We start from the raw sequence: 18614 nt of genomic DNA, 5'->3' as shown, positions 1-18614 counted from the left end.
AATCTTGCATGGAAGAAGTTGAATGAATATTACGAGAAGTTAGATGAGACGCCTGTTTATTATGCTGCTGTTGCCCTTCATCCTGCGTATCGATGAGCATACTTCGAGAATTGGTGGGCCAACGAAGCTTCATGGATTGATACAGCGAAGAAGCTCGTGCAGGGACTATGGGACTCAGAATACAGGCATCTTAACGTCTCTTCTATACGCAGTGTGCCGTTAGATGTGAAACGACGGAGGGTCCTCCATACAAAATTACAAAAATCGAGAAGAGAGTCGCCAGGCATCCCAGCTTTCTCAACAGGCGTACACTACGACAGATGAATACGAGGAGTGGCAGCGTTTACACCTGGACTCCGACCAAGATGTTGTTGATCCGTTAGCGTATTGGCACGAGAAACGCAGTCTTTATCCCCGGCTAGCTCAAATGGCGCTCGACGTTCTCTCCGTTGCACCCATGAGCGCAGATGTGGAGAGGTTGTTCTCATCTTGTGGCGAAATGTTAGACTCTTCGCGTAACCGTATGGAGGCCAATACAATAGGTATTGTGCAGACTCTGCGCTCCTGGCAGAAGGCTGGTCTTATTCACAGTAACGAGCACCTTCTACAGCTGCCGGAGTCGCATAAGAAGTCACTCAAGGAGTGGAAGCAGTTGTTAAGTGGTCAGGAGGGAGAAGAGGAGTTACAGGTTTAATGGAAGTACAATTTTTCGTGGTTGGGGAGGTGACCCACTGTTTAATGGAAGAGAGGCAAGTGTTGACCATTGATGCTGTCGCGATGCTAACAGTCGGATGAGGGTCTTGTGACGTCACCTAGTCTGATATTTTATAACTATCATTTTCGTGGCCCAATTTCGTCTCTGACAATGACAGCACTAATTTTCGGGCGTTACTGCGCGGAACAAACGGCGCTGAAATGTAGGTGATGTACGAATTCCATAATAACCCATTCGTGTTTTGGCGTTTGGGACGGCTTCTACACCTACCAGCTGTCCCTCTTAATGGGAGATCATTCCAAGGAATCGACTTCCATACCCAAGTCATTAGTTACGTTTTTCAAAACCATTAATGACCATCTATTTTTTATTAAGTTTGCCTCCCCCCCCCCCTTTCCCCTTCTCTCTCTCTCTCCCCCCTCCCTCCCCTCCCTTCCCCTCCCCTACCCGAGTCACCGGGGTTTACGAATTTTCCTACAGAATGTGACAGTCGGTGTGAGTACCTTAGTACCCGACCCGGGATAATGACTCCGGGTCGTTCCGGGACACTATAAATTTATTGCAGATAAACTAATAAAAATAAATTCAGCGTACTGGTAGGCTTGTGTTGGGCCTGTCAGAACAGCCGTTTATCTACTTGCACTGAGCAGGCAAACTCATCTCTCGTAGTGAGTGGTACACCAGACTCAGAAAGCGAGGCATTTTATCCTACTTTCACAAAGACTAGCTTATATAGTGGTTACATCACTAGGCATTTATTGGATAACATCACTGAAGGGAATCACTAAGCAGGAGTGTTATAGACGTTAAGCAAGAAGTGATGGAGGAAGGGTGCTTGGGGCACGACGTAGACACAGAGTTCGCTGCAACTTCGTTCTGTACGCGGACGACGTTGTTGAGCTTGGCGTCAGGGTTTGAGACGCGAATGATGACCTTGGCAGTTTCCGTTGGCAATGGGCTGAGTCCAGGTTTGGAGGGGAGAGACTGAGGATCAGATGATGATTCGTCGAGATAGACGTAATAGACATGATTGTTGTTCCCACCGCCAGTAGGCTCAATTCGTTGGACCTAGATATCATTAGTGCTCGGAAATGGTGATGGAATGGACATCAGATTCAGACCTGGCGCTCGAATTGATCAGCCAATAGGGCTTTGATGAACGCCTTCCTGCTATCGTCAGATGTGGATTCCATAGTCAAGTACCAGGTTATAGAGGCCCGAATCTCAACAAATTAAACAGTTGCGTGTTTTAAAGTTGAAGTCTATAGTTGGATTATAGCGTTTTCTGCGAGATTTTGGTGTAATGGGACTTTAGATAGGATATCGGACTTTAGATAAGACGTGACATGGAATATATATATATTTATGGACGTCGTACTAGGGTGAATCAGTCAAGTTCTTTAGTTATCGAGTCAACTTCTATGCAGTCCGCCAGAGTATTTGTGGATTGAGTACATCTATTTTATTAGTTAGTGTCTCAGAAGCCCTCTCCCCACAAACATTTAGGTAGTGTGCCGGCATGGACAATAAGTATTATTCGAATATGGAGTTTTAGACATTACCTCAAGGATTCTGTCCTCCATCCCAGCAATCTTACGACGCAGACGTATTCGCGCTCAATTGATGCTTTGCAGTCTTGAATCGGTGTACCTGATCAATTCATTAATAGACTGGTGGATCACCCACTATTTTTTGAACTCCCTCAATATTGATTACTTTATGTCTTTGCCATATTACGTGCTATTCTTCCTCATATTACGTGATATGTATTGTTCTATCCTTACTCATATTCGCATATTATTTATCAGTATTCATATCCACCGAGGATACATGGCATGATGTCGCAACCACTGAGATTCGATTGACTCGTTACGTAAGAGCAGGGTTTTTCTGACAGTAACTTGACGATTGATATTGTAATCGGTCGCTATCGAGGTCGCTGGTTCGTCGAGTATTCGTTATTCGTATTCGTTATCTATTGCTTCTGGGTTTTAGCAGGGCCATTCATGTTATTTTTGCAGGGGTACTTCGTTCAATGAGACCCAAACCCTCCATTCTGACACCTAAGCTTCTTGACCCAGACCATGGCGCTTTGGCTTGACTGGCGCCTGCATACGGCTTCGGCTAACACAAAGTTTACGAGTTGCGATTAAATTTTAGCATCATCTTCTTAAGTCCGCATTTTCTACGGAAGGGCGTCGTCGCCAAAAATAATTCACAGGAAGTGTCGACTCGGCCAATAATTAGCTGTCTTAAATTTAAAGTGTTGACCTATTGCAAATTGAGCCATATTGACGCCAAAGCGTGACGTGACTTTGTCTATGCTCCGCACGGCTTCAGACCATTGCCAAGTCTGTTGTGTATAGCTTTGTAGTGCCAGTAAGTAATGGGGCTCCAGTGGGGCCTCAATCCAATCGCTAACTTCTACACGGAACAACATAAACAAAACAACTGGACGCGAAGCCAATAGATACTTTACATGTCCCTGGCACAAGTCCAAAGAACAATCGCCACTTCCGGCCCAGCACCCAGTGAGCCTGTCAGCAATAAACAGGCGTCGTGCTGTCGAGTTGGCCTACTTGACGCAGGAAGCAGTATTGCAGCAGCGAGTCACTCCTCGGACGGGCCATAAGGTTGCCCTTAGCGCATCCGCCGGGAAGTTGATGGATTCTACTTCTCTAGCCATATTGGATGAACACACTGATCGGGTCGGCCTAAATCATGTGTGATGACCCTGGACGGTTATCTTGAGCCCACACGGGAGAGGCAGTGATGTCATCTACTACATTTGCGTGGCAGGGCCAAAGGCAGTGAAGGATTCGATAATCCCACGCAAGGGAAAGGTTGTGGCAAAACAAGAGCCGGGGCCAGAATCTCCTGCGGACATAAGCTCAACGTGGCTTAGAGTTGATACTGCTTAAAAACCTTCATTTCTCATACTCAAAATTACATGATAATGTAAGTATGATGTTATAATTGGAAATAAAATCCATGGATAAACAGAACACCTACCCTTGTATTGTGGCTGGTTCGAAATCTGCGCGCAAGACGGAGGGCTACCGAGGTGGGCAGCTGGTACTGTACTGTAATTTCTGCAGAAGCAACTGGCATGCACCAAAAACGCTTTGTCCTCGTTCGAAGTTAAGTGTTGGTCACTTCAGTTGGCTTATGCGAAGATAACACTACAAATGCTTATCCCCGGAGAGATAGCGAGCGGATATTGCACTTCTCCCTACAACAACTTCGCTTCGCCACATTAGATATACACGTTCTTTCTCTTTATCTTCCTATCCGATACCGACGATAAGCAACCCCGAGTATGACTCTAAGCGGAGCACACGCACATCCCGGTGTTGGATCAGTTTAGAAGGAGAGGCTGGCTTTCGCCACATGCTGGGCAAGGCTTGGCGTAGACAATTACGATTCTATATTGTCTCGGCTAAGCTTTGAGAGATATTACTATTGCGTTTCTCTCAGCTGACTCTAGAGACGAAAATGACTAAGTCGCGCCGTGCAGTGGCTTTGCTACTAACTCCAGTGACGCTGTCAATTTTCAATCACCATCTAGTATCTCCGTATCGGATCCGTGTACATTACCGCCATTACCTATCACCGATAGCGATAGATTGGTATCTAGCTTACACGCCAGATAATACTGTTGCTACTCTCCATGTGACAGGTGACTTATAACTTTGACTCCGGCTCCTGCCAGATGGAAATTCGGTTTCGCATCTTCTCTTTTGGTTAAGATAGATACGTTCTAAGCTTAGTCTGTGATAGGTTCGCTAGTCTACATTGATGTCACTCGGTTCATTGCGCTAAAGTGATATAGAATGATTGAGGCTCTTGACGATCGAGACACCTGGAGCTCCTCCCCGGACGAGGATGAGAACCTCAAAGCCAGCGAGAAGACGGCATACAATATCAATGAGAAACAAGCCGATGTAGCTGTACAATCGTTCTCTGAAGATTACAAATCGCGCGTCGCGGACGAGCTACGCGAGCAGTTTCGTGACTACATGGAAGTCGGAGATGAGAAGGGCTATGACATTATATTCACACAGACGCTTCTGATGACCAAAGAACGTGGTCTTGAGATTCTCAGCCGCATTGCAGACTATCATAACGACGACGTCAATTTCCCGGATTCTACTATGAGTCGTATCCGGTTTCTTCTGGAGGGAGAGGAAAGGTGCCAAATGGACTCGGAATCATACGAGATTGCGGTCAAGGTCGAGGCAGCTCTCATCGATTCGTTCTCACCCTACCCTGAAGTGCGCGCAGTGTGTGATCCATTCGACGATCCTGACATGGCGTGCGAGACTTTTCGCGCGTACTTGTTAGGAATAATATGGGTCGGCATTGGATCGTTTGTAAACCAACTCTTCTACTTTCGCCAGCCGCCGCTTAATCTCCGAGCAGCTGCAATCCAGCTTCTGCTTTATCCATGTGGCAGGTTTCTCCAGACTTTACCGGACTGGCAGTTTACCATTAGAGGCAAACGGTTTCGATTTAATCCAGGGCCATGGTCCTTTAAGGAACAGATCTTCGCTACTCTCATGGTCAATGTCGGCAGCTATGGTTCTAACTTTACGAACTATATCCTAATTCAATCTCTGCCGGTTTACTATAACGAATCGTTTGTCACAACAGGCTACATGACGCTTATGAACTTGGCAGCTGGCTTTGTAGGTCTCGGTCTTGCCGGAATTTTGCGACGCTGGGTGGTCTACCCACAAAAATCTGTCTGGCCGACAGTACTACCCACTATCGCGTTGAGCCGTGCATTGTTGGTATCAGAGAAAAAAACTTCGGCGAACGGATGGACAATGTCTCGTTATCGGTTTTTCTTTATCTGCTTTTGGACAATGTTCGTATACTTCTGGATTCCAGACTACCTATTCAGTGCTCTCAGCACATTTAATTGGATGACTTGGATTTCACCAAAGAATTTCAAGCTAGCCGTCATCACCGGAAGTGTCTTGGGCCTTGGTTTCAATCCTATCACGACATTTGACTGGTCCGTGGCTAGTTACTCTAATCCACTAGTCGTGCCAATTTTTGCGACGCTTAATGGCTACGCTGGTCAATTCATCGGTGCGTTCATAGTCCTAGCACTGTACTGGACGAACTATAAGTGGGCTGCCTATCTCCCGATTAACTCCAACCAACTTTACGATCGATTCGGAGTCAAGTTTAACGTCAGTAAGGTTCTCACAAATAAGTTGTTTGATGAAGAAAAGTACAGCGCCTACTCGCCGCCTTACATGTCTGCGGGTAACATGGTGTACTTAGGATCATCCTTTCTTATATACACTTTGACGTTTACATATGTTCTGATTACCGAGTGGAGAGTATTGAAGGATGCGTTCTTGGGATTTTTCAAAAGCCTCAAGAACCGCAAGTTATCTACTTATGCCATGCACTCAGATCCAATGTCGCGAATGATGGCAAGGTACAAAGAAGTCCCAGATTGGTGGTTCTTGTCGATTTTTGTGGTCTCGTTCGCACTATTTCTCGTTGGTATCTCAGTCTATCCAACTAACGCTCCGGTGTGGGCTATGTTTATTACCATTGGCCTTGATATTGTGATGCTGATTCCGATTACATTGGTGTACTCGATTACCGGGTTTGACCTTGCTATGAATAACCTCTCGACAATTGTTACTGGCTATATGGTGAAGGGTAACGGCAACGCCAACCTCATGAGCCGAGTCCTTGGAATTAACAGCGATTCCCAGGCAGACAGTTATGCATCCGACCAGAAGCTTGCTCATTATGCCAGAATTCCACCTCGCGCGATCTTCCGTTGTCAAATGATTGCAACTCTCTTGAATTGCTTCATCACTCTTGGTGTTGTGAAATTCCAAATGAACTCTGTTCAAAATTTCTGCACACAGACACAAACGTCCCATTTCACCTGCGCGTTTACCACGACAATTTACGCCGATACCGTGTTGTTTGGTGCAATTGGACCAACTAGGATTTTCGGAGTTTTATATCCGGCATTAAAGTACAGCTTTTTGATTGGCTTTTTGATCGCGATTCCGTTTGCCCTAATCCGGAGGTATTATCCCAAGGCATTCAAGTATGTGCATCCCGTCCTTCTCTGTAACGGAGCGGCAAGATGGTCAAACAGTTACAACTTGGCGTACTACACACCTGGAGTGTACCTCTCGGTCATATTCATGTTCTTCGTTCGTCGTCGCTATCTCCCCTGGTGGTCGAAGTACAACTACATTCTGACTTCTGCTCTTTCCACAGGAGTGGCGCTGAGTGGCGTGGTGATCTTTTTGGCAGTCCAGTATAAGCCAAAACCCTTGATTTGGTGGGGTAATACGGTAGCAAGAGCGGGTCTAGATGGGGGTGATGCAGCTTCACTTTTGAAGGTTCCTAAGGAAGGTTTCGGTCTTCCAGTAGGGTCATTTTAGTTTTCGGAGTTGTAAGTTCACCAAACTGCAGATGAGAATTAATATCTCATTAAATTAACTTGGAGGGAGTCAAAATTTTAACTATAGTCGCCGATTGAATGCAAATATATTGGTAAATTCGACAGGAGTATATGCCCGAAAGTAATGCGCCGACAAAAATCACCTTTTGCACGTAATCACTCTAATACAACTCTATGCCGTAAACCCTCATTCTTCCTTTATAGACTCTTCTTCTCCTCAACATTCTTGAGATTTGCTCGCTCAGAATTCCAGCGCCAAGCAGGAATATCCTTCTCATACATCTCATCAATTTGAGGGAAGGTCAAACCCTTGCTTTCCGGGATCATGAAGAAAGTGAAGGTGATAATGCAAGCCATGCATCCACCAAACACAAGATAAGCCTTCGGACCGAGATTGCCCGCGCCTGCACTGGTAATCTGCGGAACGGCAAAGGTAGTGATAACGGCGGTGATTTGGCACCAGGCGACAGTGTAAGACATAGTGTGGTTTCGAAGACGGACAGTCGCCACTTCAGCGGGAATAACCATCGATAGAGCGTAAAACGAACCCGTCCAGACAACATTGAACAGGAATGACAAGACAGCGATGCCGACAGCAATGGACTTGTTGTTCTTCGAAGCAAATGCCAGTCCGCCAGCAATAAAATCAATTGCCATGAGTATTGTCATACCGATTAGAGCAACCGGACGACGACCCGCAGAGTCGACAACGAACGGGCCAATTATCGCACCGGCAAGCTGGCAGCACGTAGCAGCGATAGTAAGGCGGAATGGATTTCCAACACCGATTTCTTGAAGAAAAATTGTGGCATAAGTAGTTGAGAGGATAATACCAGAGACCTGATTCATGGAGAACAAGCTCGAGGCGGCCAGCGTGCGCTTCAAGTTTTTGCGATTAAAGAGTTCCCAAAATTTCGCGTCCTTGCCAATCTCACGCTCAGCCATTTCAGATACCTTGATTAGTTCTAATTCCTCATCGACCTCTTCATCGCTGAAGCCTCGTAGCTTTCGCAGATTGTGTCGAGCTTGTTCCAGACGACCCTGAGAAACTAACCAAACCGGCGACTCTGGGAGCACGACGGTGAATGGAATAAGAATAATTGGAAGTGCGCACTGGACGGCGAGCGGAATCATGTAAGCAGTCTTGCCGTTCCTAGCCGAAGTGGCGTTGACAACAATAGTCGCTATGACTCCAGAGAAGATTGTGAAAATGTTCTGCGAGGCAACAGCACGACCACGCATGGATGCCGGTACCACTTCAGAGAGATATAGAGGCGAAATCGCCATGGCGCAACCGTAGCCGACGCCATTCCAAGCACGACCAGCAACGAACATACCGAGATTTTTTGCGAATAACTGCAGAAAAACGCCACCAATTGAGACAATATAGCAGCCGGTGACTGACCATTTGCGACCGAATTTCAATTGAATGGGAGATGCTGCCCATGCCCCGATAATTGTGCCAACAAGCGGCAACGAGAAGATGAAGTCCTGATTACGAGCAGTAAAAACATATGTACCAGTAGCCGCATTAACGCCTTGGAATTTACGAACCTGACATAGTTAGTGAACCAAGAATCCATCAACGTAGAACGAGCGGCAGACGTACAAAAGGCTCGAGAGCTGCAATCGGGGATACGACGTTGTTATCGAAGCCGAACAAGAGACTCGACGCACCAAAGACCATCAACGAGAAAACAAGAAAGGGATTTATAACTCGACCGAGCGGCCGGCTATTTGGCACGACAGACATGTCAATGTCCTCAACTGCATTCTCCTGCAGTTTCTCTTCAAAATCGATGCTCGCGATATCCATGGTGGCAGTCGAGGTCGTATAGTACCTTTGCCCACAGTGCAAACTCAGAAGAGTCTTATATGTTGACCACCATCATCGGACATAGGTGACGGCTGTAAGGAACCCGGTTTGGACCGATAATATTACGTGACGCACCGACTGGGGCAGACTATTGTGGGGTTGCGGGGAGAGAAGACAAATCTTCTTGTGACGAACAGCCCGAGGTGCGACCGAGGAAAAACTTTCCCCCGGACGAAACAACAGTCCTACTCACTTCTGCCTTAATCACCTATGCCCTGGGAGTTATGTGCGGAGAAAACTTAATCCGACCATCTACCATATTGAATCAGCGAGGAAGTCCCGAAGATTTCCCGTCAGACTCGAACACTCCAATGCCGGCATAGAAATCCCGTACAGTTTAGAGAATTCGCAACTAGGCACTGCAAAATCTTTCTGGAGCAGCCAGTTGTTTGGGAGGAACTATGAGGGATGATCTGGGGTTTCCACGCAGCCCAACCCTAACCGCAAGCAACCCTTCTTCTCTCACGCAGAAAAATGTCCGAATATTTTCCGAAGTAAGCACGACGGGTAGCTCGCTGCAAGTTCATACCCCACTATATTCCGTGGGAATGGGGCCCCATGGGTACAACAAACTCGACGTTTACCTGGCCAAAAGGGCCCGCTAATGATTTTGGTTGCGGCCAACTATCTGAATTCTTTGAGATGTTGTTGAGGTTCGTTCAGCTAACCACTGGCGGATATCACAGCTATTTGGTTCATTCGACGATTCCCTATACCCCTCACAAACTTACATATCCACCATGAATACACACCTGGAATATGATATGTACTCGTCGCGTCTAACTCTACAGCTCACGAGGAGTGATAACTGATGTCGGATGTGAGAAGTACACCGAAAGCATCCATACTGGCATCCTTTGCTGGAGGTCATTCTTCGATATCAGGTCAGCCTCAATTTAAATTCGTATCTGTGGAACGTATGTTCGACAAACTTGCGGACACAAGGCTTACAACGGATTACAGTTACAGCGTTGACGCGTTCAAAATGTTTCGGGTCAGTGTATAAATTGGTGGGTCAGTCTCCTCGGTGTGCAAGTATGCTGATGTCATGGATCATGAGTTTGTCCGAAATCGAGCCGAAAGAAATTGCGCAGCGTCCAGTCGTCGCCGTTTCCCCGCAGGAACCCCAATTAATTATGGTCCTGCGTCCCTTAATTAGGATGCGGAGTCCCCTTCATTGCTTACAATCATCATGGCTGATGGTTCAAACGGAGTACACCGGGCGTGGTGGAAGGAAGCCAGCGTCTATCAAATCTATCCTGCATCGTTTAAGGACTCAAATGGTGATGGTATAGGGGATATTCCCGGGATAAATTCCAAATTGGACTACATCAAGAGCCTAGGAGTGGATCTAGTCTGGATATGTCCTTGTTACAAGTCTCCCAAGGTTGACATGGGCTATGATATCTCTGACTACAGGGATATCGACCCCCAGTATGGAACTATGACTGATATTGACCAACTGATTGGGGGACTCCATTCAAGGGGAATGAAGCTGGTTATGGATATGGTTATCAACCATACATCTGATAAGGTCAGTCTTATCTAGAATTGAATTGATTACATATTGCTAATCAGACAACGTTGAAGCATAAATGGTTCGAATCTGCCATTTCCTCCAAAGAGAGTCCGTATCGAGATTACTATATATGGAAGAAGCCAAGGATTGGCGAGAACGGCGAAAAACTTCCACCGAACAACTGGCTTTCAGCATTTTCAGGTCAGCCACTGAGTGCAATGTTAACATTCATCCAAAAACTTCTAACAAAATCATACAGGAAGCGTGTGGAAGTACGACGAAAAGAGTGACGAATACTATTTCCATCTATTTGCGGCGGAACAACCAGATCTGAATTGGGAAAATCCTAAAGTCCGTCAGGAGGTATACGACGTCATGCGTTTCTGGCTAGATAAAGGCGTCGATGGATTCAGAATGGATGCGATCAATTTTATTAGTAAAGATCCAGCATTTCCGGACGCTCCAGTTACAGTACCTTCGTCGAAGTATCAACCTGGTGCAATGTATTATGCCATGGGACCCCGTCTACACGAATATCTCGGTGATGTTGGCAAGATTCTGAAGGAATATAATGCATTTAGTGTCGGTGAAATGGCACACGTATTTGATCCCAATGAGATTATAAAAGTCGTGGGGTTCGACAGAAATGAATTAAATATGATCTTCCAATTTGAACTGTGAGACAATATGTTCCGAATGATTCTGGTCCATTGTATTGACATTAGCGATAGTACTGACATTGACATGGGTCCCGCCGGAAAGTATTCGCCAACCAAATGGACTCCACGGCAATTCAAAAACATTTCAAAAAAATGGCAGGTATTTATGCAAGAGAATGACGGCTGGAACGCATTATTTCTGGAAAATCATGATTCCGGCCGTTCTCTGGAGAGGTTCTTGAATTACAAGCCTGAGTTGCGCAGCGTAGGAGCGAAGATGTTGGCTACATTCATTGGTCTGCAGAGTGGAACCCTTTTCCTCTACCAGGGTGAAGAGCTTGGTCTAGTTAACATGCCTAAGTCATGGCCAATTGAGAAGTACAAAGACTTAGAGACGCTCAATTATCATAAACAGTGAGTACAGCACGAGAGTTTTGTGACCATGGCTAATGACGCTGAAGGCTACTCAATGATGGCGCATCTCAGGAAGCCATGGATATTGCAATGAGGGAGTTTCAGAAGAAAGCGCGTGATCACGCCCGTCTTCCATTCCAATGGGACACCAGCAGCTTTGCAGGCTTTAGTACCGTACAGCCTTGGATAGATGTGAATGAAGACTACAAGGAATGGAATGCCGAGGCGCAGATCAATGATCCATTGAGTGTGTTTACGTATTGGCGTTCGATTTTCGATCTGCGGCGGACGTACAAGGATGTGCTGGTCTACGGCAAATTCGAATTGGTCGACCCAGCAAATGAGAAAGTCTGTGCATATAAGCGAAGTTTTAGATCAGAAGTAGCTCTGGTCGTCACTTCATTTAGTGACTCTACGGTTAGTTGGGCCGTTCCTCAAGAGTTTTGGAAGGCCGGAAAGATTATGCTGTCCAATTATGGAGACGTAAAGGAACTCCAAGCAGAAATGGTCTTGCGTCCATATGAGGCATTTTTGTATATTCTGAATAACTAAGAAGGGTACTGGCATACAAAGTTGTAGTGAATTTTGTAATCGAATAATATTGATCTATATACACAAATAGTTACTGCACTCAAAATATTTTTCATAGGTCTCATCAACTTTCATCTACAAGTCTGCGGCGGTTACCTCAGGTTCACTTTTCTTAATCATTTCCAGATTCTGAATCTCGGCCCCCTCTTCATACAGATCATCTCGCTCCACTGCCAAGCCGTACGCATTTAACACCATGCCCTTTTTCTTGCGATCCCACCTTATCACCCACCAAAACGCAGCGATACCAAGATAATCCCCACAGCAGAAGCCAATCGCCGCTTTGTAACCATACTTATAATGCGGGGCCTCGGGAGTCGGGAACAACACCAATGGCATCCACGCGCTCATGGCGTAATTAATGGTGTTTCCAAATCCAAGCACGAGGCCACGAGTGGTTGCCGAGTCCTGGAAGGATTCGGCCATCCAGGCAATGCATAGCGGCTGATGTGGGGAGCTAGCAAATGCGATGAGCTGAGCAAACATAACTACCTGGTCATTCACTTTATTTGGATACTGATTCCATATTTCGAGAATTATGGAGCCGACCAGGGAGAAAGTAGCTGCAAAAACCATCCAAGGCCATCGAATACGGGTGAAGTCAGACAGACTCGCAACCAGGTACGCCATAACAAGGCCGATTGCATTTCCACCGGTGGGGATAATATTGAGTTGGGCAACCGAATACCGCCGCGCCGCACCGTTCTTCAGCGATTGAAGCCACAAATTGAAGTAGCTAGTATATGAACCGAAGTATATCATGTTATACGGCCACAGGAACAAGTATGGACGCCAGGATGTGAATATTTTGCAAAACCCTTTCACAGTGAGTCGCTTCATCGGCTTGCGACCAACTACCTCCATTCGCTGAACCGCATAGTCGCGATGATGCTGCTTGAGATACCATGCTCGCGTATTATTTGGAAAGTCTGGCACTTGAAAGAATCCGGCAATAGCAACTGGAAATGAAATGATGCCGTCGATAATAAAGAGCCAGCGCCATCCCGCAATGCCGTAACGACCGTTCATCGAACCGTATACACCTGCCTGAATGTAACCAGAGAACATACTAGCTGCTTGTGCTGACATTTCAAACAGGCACATTCGTTTTCCCAACTCAGATGGTGTATACCAACTACCGATGATTAAGTTGAAACTGGGGAAGATGGCTGACTCAGCTAGGCCCTCGAGAAATCGCAGGCCGTAAATTGGGGTAGCAGAATTACATGCAGCGATGCACATAACAAATGTCGCCCAGAGCAATTCACATGTCGGAATATAATAGGAAGGGCGCACTCCGCTAGTAATAATGATCTGTCCTGGAAGAGATCCCGCCAGATAACCCATATTGAAGAATGTCGTGAATAGATTGCGCTGCTGCCCGTAGAGCTGTAAGTCCGTCTGCATACCGGAAACGAAGGCATTGCTGATATTGCTCTGATCTATGATTTTGATAATGTAGGATACCAAAGAATAGATACTACTCTATAAGTTAAGACCCTGGCTCTCACTTTACTATGCTCACAAACTACATACAACATGAAAAAGTCCAGTCTCATGACGAACTGACGCTCCTCTGGAGCTTTGCCAAATGCATCCCATATGTACGACAAAATCCGATACCCTTTCGCTGGCTTATAGCCCTCCGGCGTGAATGCATACTGCATTTTCTCGGAGGAATTTGTTTCAACGAAGTCATTGGAGCCGAGGCCTCCTATCCGGGTGGAATTTTCAAAACTGGGGGCTGTCATTGGGTTCTACTGAACAATTGCAGGTTATGACCACTGGAAATACATCACATTTATATTTCCACGCCCGTGCCAGAGCTAACGGAAGTATGCACCCCCTTTGCTGCAATAGCTGGAGTGTGATGTCATGCTGGGTTACCGTTCAATGAAACATAAATATAATAGGTCAGGTACTGAAAAGTCTGAATCTGCAACACAGCTCCGAAGCTTAATCCGTTATCTTGAATTGGCAAGGTGCGCAAATGCTAGCTAGGCACCACAGCCAAGACCCTGCGGCGAGCAGCTCGCTGAAGATTCATGCTGGACATCATGATTCAGGACTCAGTTCTCTTTCATCTTACAAAATACAGTACACAGCTACATTAAAAAATGCTATGCTTAAGTATGTGAGAGCAGAGATTAGGCGTACATTTTTGAGAGCAAAGATTAGGCGCACTTTTTAAATGAAACCCTTCGCTGATAAGCATTAAGCCGCATGGGTTCAAATTGTACCGTGCGCACGATAGGGCCACCGGCTAATTAAAAGCGTTTCGGTCAATCAGCTCGTCGAGATTCAAACGTTCATCTTGCGTGGATAGGACTGCGATCAAATAAATCTTGCTCGCCGTATTGTCAGGCAGTCGACCACATATAGGTCAGTATTTCAGGATTGTCAATACACTCACTGCTGGGGATCGATGGCTGGCAATAAAGACCGCACGTGCGCCACTGTAGTGGGCACATCAGCCGTTGTGAGGATCAGTACTACTCCGCACAAAGATACTGGGTTCGAATTTAGAAAACAGGCTTATTTGATATGCATTCGTCAATGAACGGCGACAATCTTCTATATTGCGAAGTATATAATTCACCATATGATATAAATTTGATATATGCAAGCTTGAAAATGCTCCAATCGAACTCCCACCATCCACTATCCGAGGCATAGTAATGACAATTTAGCCAGGTCGAAATGTTAACAACTGCTGAGATGACCCATCTTGCTAAGTTTCATAACCACTTGATATCTTTATACAGACTAATCAAAAGTAAAAGATCTTCACCACGTCCATGTTAGAGGTTGGTGGCATGATCTAACCCTCGGACCATTCCATAACTTACTCCTGCGGCCGCGGCTCCAACTATCAGCGTCTCAATAGCGCCCACAACAATCTGTCTTCGAGACGTCGCCACCATGTAACTCTTGGCCACCCCGAATACAAGCAGCATGAAAGCGGTAATCCCAATAGACACGAACAATGCCTTAGTGGCGTCTTTCATTATAAAATAAGGAATCATAGGAAAAATACCGCTTATCATATATGAAAGGCCAATAGTAACAGCACTGACCCAGACCCGGCTGTCCTCAGGCTTCATGAGCTCGAGTTCAAATTTCATCATGAAGTCAACCCACAGCTCTTTTCTCCTTGCCAGCGATTCGACAACTCCTCGACAAGCTTCCCTCTCAATCTCATATTCAGCAAATATGTCATAAATTTCCTCCTTTTCTTTCTCAGGAAATAGATCTACTTCCATCTGTTCTCTATGCCTCTCTCGTCTGTAAAATTCGATCTCTGACTTGTTGCCAAGATAACCTCCGAGGCCCATAGATATTGCACCGGAAAACAATTCGGCAAGACCAGACATGACAACAAGTTTGGTAGATCCCAGTGACGATATTCCTGCCGTCAAGGCGAATGGGACAGTAAGTCCGTCACTGAAACCAATGATCATGTCACTCAATAGTCGCGGCTGCGATGAATGGTGTTCGACATGCTGGACTTCTCCTTTACCTTCTTCGAGAGATGCAGGATTAGACATTGTTGGTCTTGCGTCAATAGAGGTAACGACAATATTATGAGTCTTCTCAGTCATGGCGAGTAGCTAAATGCTTGAAACAGAGGCTCCGCAGAGGAGGCCAGCCAACAGATTTATGGTCTTCAGACATTTTCGCGAAATTGCCCACTTCGTAAGCGTCCATGGGGAGCTAGACAGTACAGGTCAAGGGGCTAAAAGTCAATTGTCGATAGTGACCTCAATGAACGCATAATAATTTGCCTATCATAACGCATTAGCTGACGGTGCGCGTTGTTCGTATCGAGAGATTCTCCTACCCATAGGCTTCAACTACAGATCGCCGAGATTTGCCATCATCCGAACCACCTCCTGATTGTGCAATCAGCCAATAGGATCCACTGTATTTGTAAGTTAATAAAGTAATCCGGGGATAGTGGAAGTCTGTCCACCAATCAGAATGAGCGTATTTGTCATCTAGTACAGCCTTCTCCCAACACTGTCTTGGACTACTGTGACGTGTGCGGTATCGTGGCGTGCGGCTCTAATCTGTGACAATGAAATGCTTCGCCCTCCGCAGCCTGGTCTGGTTGCAACTAGACGCTTCGACTTCATCATTATGAGTGGGGAAGTACGCTGAATACGACCTGAGAGAACATAGAGGGCCTACGTCTTACAGAAGAGAGATTTTCATTAGTTGTCTTGGCTGAGAGCAAAGAACTCAAGTTTACCAGGTATGTAATGACCAGGGTTCTGCCTCATGCTATGCCATTCGATAATCGTACCTCAATGAAGATGACAAAACGCCTAACGCTTATCGACCGACGAGCGCCAAAGAGATGACAAGGATGACTATACCAATTCATGCCCTAAGCATTTTTTGTACCGCAAACTATTCACTGTCGCAAACTGCCGCCTTGGCATCTTCAAATAATCCATGGCCATTCAGAGTGGACCCCAATAGCGATCGATTCAGCGCGCTCGTGACATACACAGGAGCAACGACAATCTGTGCGGCTCGTCGACACCGCTCCAATCCCAATCGGCGTGGCTTATGCGAAAGCGGCGTAAGATCGTGCCACGTGCATCATTGTGGTGGTCCTATTGAGTTGCTTGTTAAATACATGTGCGTCAGATACACGTTTATTGGTGGAGATAGCCGGCGGCCATCGACTATCAACCTGAGTCCGGACTTTGCCCATCGTAGCAGACAGCTGTGACGTTGGATAGCAACAATGTGAACGATTAGCCTGCCAATGTTGCCGGCTTACGGCAAACACTGAATATTTGTCAACACATTTCTTAGGGCCTGATTCTTTTTTTAATGACGCTGCCGTTTACGTTATTGAATTGGAGCACCATTTTAGGGTGGGGCCATTTTTTCCTTCTAATGGAGGTCCCATTGTAGCTCCATTTAAATTTGAATGGAGCTCCCATTTGAATCTGCACGTGACCCGGACCAGCCACGAAAGTTACACATTAAAAAGAAAATAATATAGAGCCTTGAGATTGAGAAGTTGTTATACCTACCAGAGTTAAATCTCCTACACTGTCATCACTAATATCGTCATTCAACTCAACACCTTCCCTTTGACGAATAAAGTTAAAGAGGCCAAGGAGGCCAAGTACTAGCTGAACCTGTGTTTGAATTGAATACTCCCCCAGTACCGCTAGTATTTTAAAGCTCCTCTTTATAACTCCAAATATCTGTTCGATAACATTGCGTAATGAGGCGTGGCGGAGGTTGAACAGCTCCTTGGCATTCTCTGGCCTAACTTCATGAAATGATCTACTAGCAATTAGCTAAGGTCTGGTTTCAAATCGATTATAGATAGCTTACTCGCTGACTATCCTGTTTCCAACGAAGTAGCGTTCCATAGTATCTCTTTGTGAAGCTGGCCGGGAGGCGATATGTAGGAAGATTGCTAGTTTCAGCTCCACTGAAACATGCATTGAGGCTCGCAACTGGGTATGGTTTACAAGCCAGTTTTTAGGGAAATAAAGGTATCTCGAGACATCCTTAAGGCGCTCTTAATACATTCAGGGTGGCCACAGTTAAGTAGCTGGTCCAGGTACTGTTGCCCGCGTTCTTGTTCAAATCCCTCCTCCGCTGTGGAAATTTGTTCCCCGCCACGTTTCCCTCACTTTGTAAGGACTCTAATATAATCGTAAGGAAGAGGTCGTCGATTAAATCGTCTTCGATATCGATATCCTGGTGGGAGCGCATTTGTGTAGAGTGGTCAGAAAGGTTGTGTTTCGGTAGGTTTCGTTGGCTTAAATGGAGTTGAAATGGAGGTCAGACTGTTCCTATACAAAAAGCTAATGGAGGTCTGACCTCCATTTCAACTCCATTTACGCTAGTAAAATGGGAGCTCCATTTAATGTTACTGATTCTTTTTGGGTATAATGGGAATACCATTATAAGGGGCGATTCTTTTTGGGTATAATGGGAGCACCATTAGAAGGGGCGATTCTTTTTTTTTCAAATTTAAATGGGAGGGCCATTAAAAAAAGAATCAGGCCTTAGGACTTAGCTGTACCGGCTTGTGGTTCCAGCTAGGCTCTCGCGTCGGGGCCAGCGTTCAATTTCGACGAGATGCAGCTAGCGTATTTGGCTTCTATGAGCGGCTGCAAACATGAGGTTCCTAGTTGCATTCGGGCATAATGATGGCTGGACTAGGTAGGTATCAGGAAATAATACTTGCAGATGCCAGCTCGCAGAGATGGCTAACCTTTATCGAATTAGGCCACTTGGCGACAGGCGATTAGCGGTAAAAAGCGTTATGAGGAACGATGCTCTTTTTGAAATCCTTTATTTTCTGATTATTTGTATAAAATCAGTAGACAATCAAGTATGAAAATAATCTG

General features: G+C 45.9%; 7 protein-coding genes across 7 annotated transcripts; 3 read left to right on the top strand and 4 right to left on the bottom strand.

Annotated features, from left to right (window-relative positions):
- Positions 1-1339: 1339 nt before the first annotated feature.
- V1508DRAFT_428409 (uncharacterized protein) lies at positions 1340-2067 on the bottom strand. Its single transcript, XM_066941790.1, has 2 exons — positions 1837-2067; positions 1340-1783 (listed from the first exon to the last, which is right to left on the bottom strand). The coding sequence occupies exons 1-2, from the start codon at positions 1906-1908 to the stop codon at positions 1484-1486; spliced, it is 372 nt and encodes a 123-aa protein (XP_066792248.1). The 5' UTR covers positions 1909-2067; the 3' UTR covers positions 1340-1483.
- Positions 2068-2736, top strand: V1508DRAFT_428406 (uncharacterized protein). The gene has a single exon (XM_066941789.1). It carries the CDS (start codon positions 2339-2341, stop codon positions 2552-2554), a length of 216 nt encoding a protein of 71 aa, XP_066792247.1. The 5' UTR covers positions 2068-2338; the 3' UTR covers positions 2555-2736.
- A 1523-nt stretch (positions 2737-4259) lies between these two features.
- On the top strand, positions 4260-7255 carry V1508DRAFT_68130 (OPT oligopeptide transporter protein-domain-containing protein). Its single transcript, XM_066943008.1, has 2 exons — positions 4260-4495; positions 4548-7255. The coding sequence occupies exon 2, from the start codon at positions 4549-4551 to the stop codon at positions 7144-7146; it is 2598 nt and encodes an 865-aa protein (XP_066792246.1). The 5' UTR covers positions 4260-4495; position 4548; the 3' UTR covers positions 7147-7255.
- V1508DRAFT_68103 (general substrate transporter) lies at positions 7256-9212 on the bottom strand. The gene is made up of 2 exons (XM_066943006.1): positions 8776-9212; positions 7256-8720 (listed from the first exon to the last, which is right to left on the bottom strand). The coding sequence occupies exons 1-2, from the start codon at positions 8980-8982 to the stop codon at positions 7365-7367; spliced, it is 1563 nt and encodes a 520-aa protein (XP_066792245.1). The 5' UTR covers positions 8983-9212; the 3' UTR covers positions 7256-7364.
- A 929-nt stretch (positions 9213-10141) lies between these two features.
- Positions 10142-12243, top strand: V1508DRAFT_68110 (glycoside hydrolase superfamily). Its single transcript, XM_066943007.1, has 5 exons — positions 10142-10576; positions 10633-10762; positions 10821-11238; positions 11293-11634; positions 11682-12243. Exons 1-5 carry the CDS (start codon positions 10235-10237, stop codon positions 12184-12186), a joined length of 1737 nt encoding a protein of 578 aa, XP_066792244.1. The 5' UTR covers positions 10142-10234; the 3' UTR covers positions 12187-12243.
- On the bottom strand, positions 12214-14389 carry V1508DRAFT_442800 (major facilitator superfamily domain-containing protein). The gene is made up of 2 exons (XM_066942357.1): positions 13762-14389; positions 12214-13705 (listed from the first exon to the last, which is right to left on the bottom strand). Exons 1-2 carry the CDS (start codon positions 13974-13976, stop codon positions 12301-12303), a joined length of 1620 nt encoding a protein of 539 aa, XP_066792243.1. The 5' UTR covers positions 13977-14389; the 3' UTR covers positions 12214-12300.
- A 432-nt stretch (positions 14390-14821) lies between these two features.
- On the bottom strand, positions 14822-16196 carry V1508DRAFT_428396 (Ccc1 family). The gene is made up of 2 exons (XM_066941788.1): positions 16067-16196; positions 14822-16010 (listed from the first exon to the last, which is right to left on the bottom strand). Exon 2 carries the CDS (start codon positions 15825-15827, stop codon positions 15027-15029), a length of 801 nt encoding a protein of 266 aa, XP_066792242.1. The 5' UTR covers positions 15828-16010; positions 16067-16196; the 3' UTR covers positions 14822-15026.
- Between the last annotated feature and the right edge of the window lie 2418 nt (positions 16197-18614).

This window comes from Lipomyces doorenjongii, assembly GCF_038497915.1.
Source record: "Lipomyces doorenjongii strain NRRL Y-27504 unplaced genomic scaffold V1508scaffold_156, whole genome shotgun sequence".
NCBI lineage: Eukaryota > Fungi > Ascomycota > Lipomycetes > Lipomycetales > Lipomycetaceae > Lipomyces > Lipomyces doorenjongii.
Note: the sequence above shows the minus strand (reverse complement) of the source record. Positions and strands in the feature narration are given on the sequence as shown.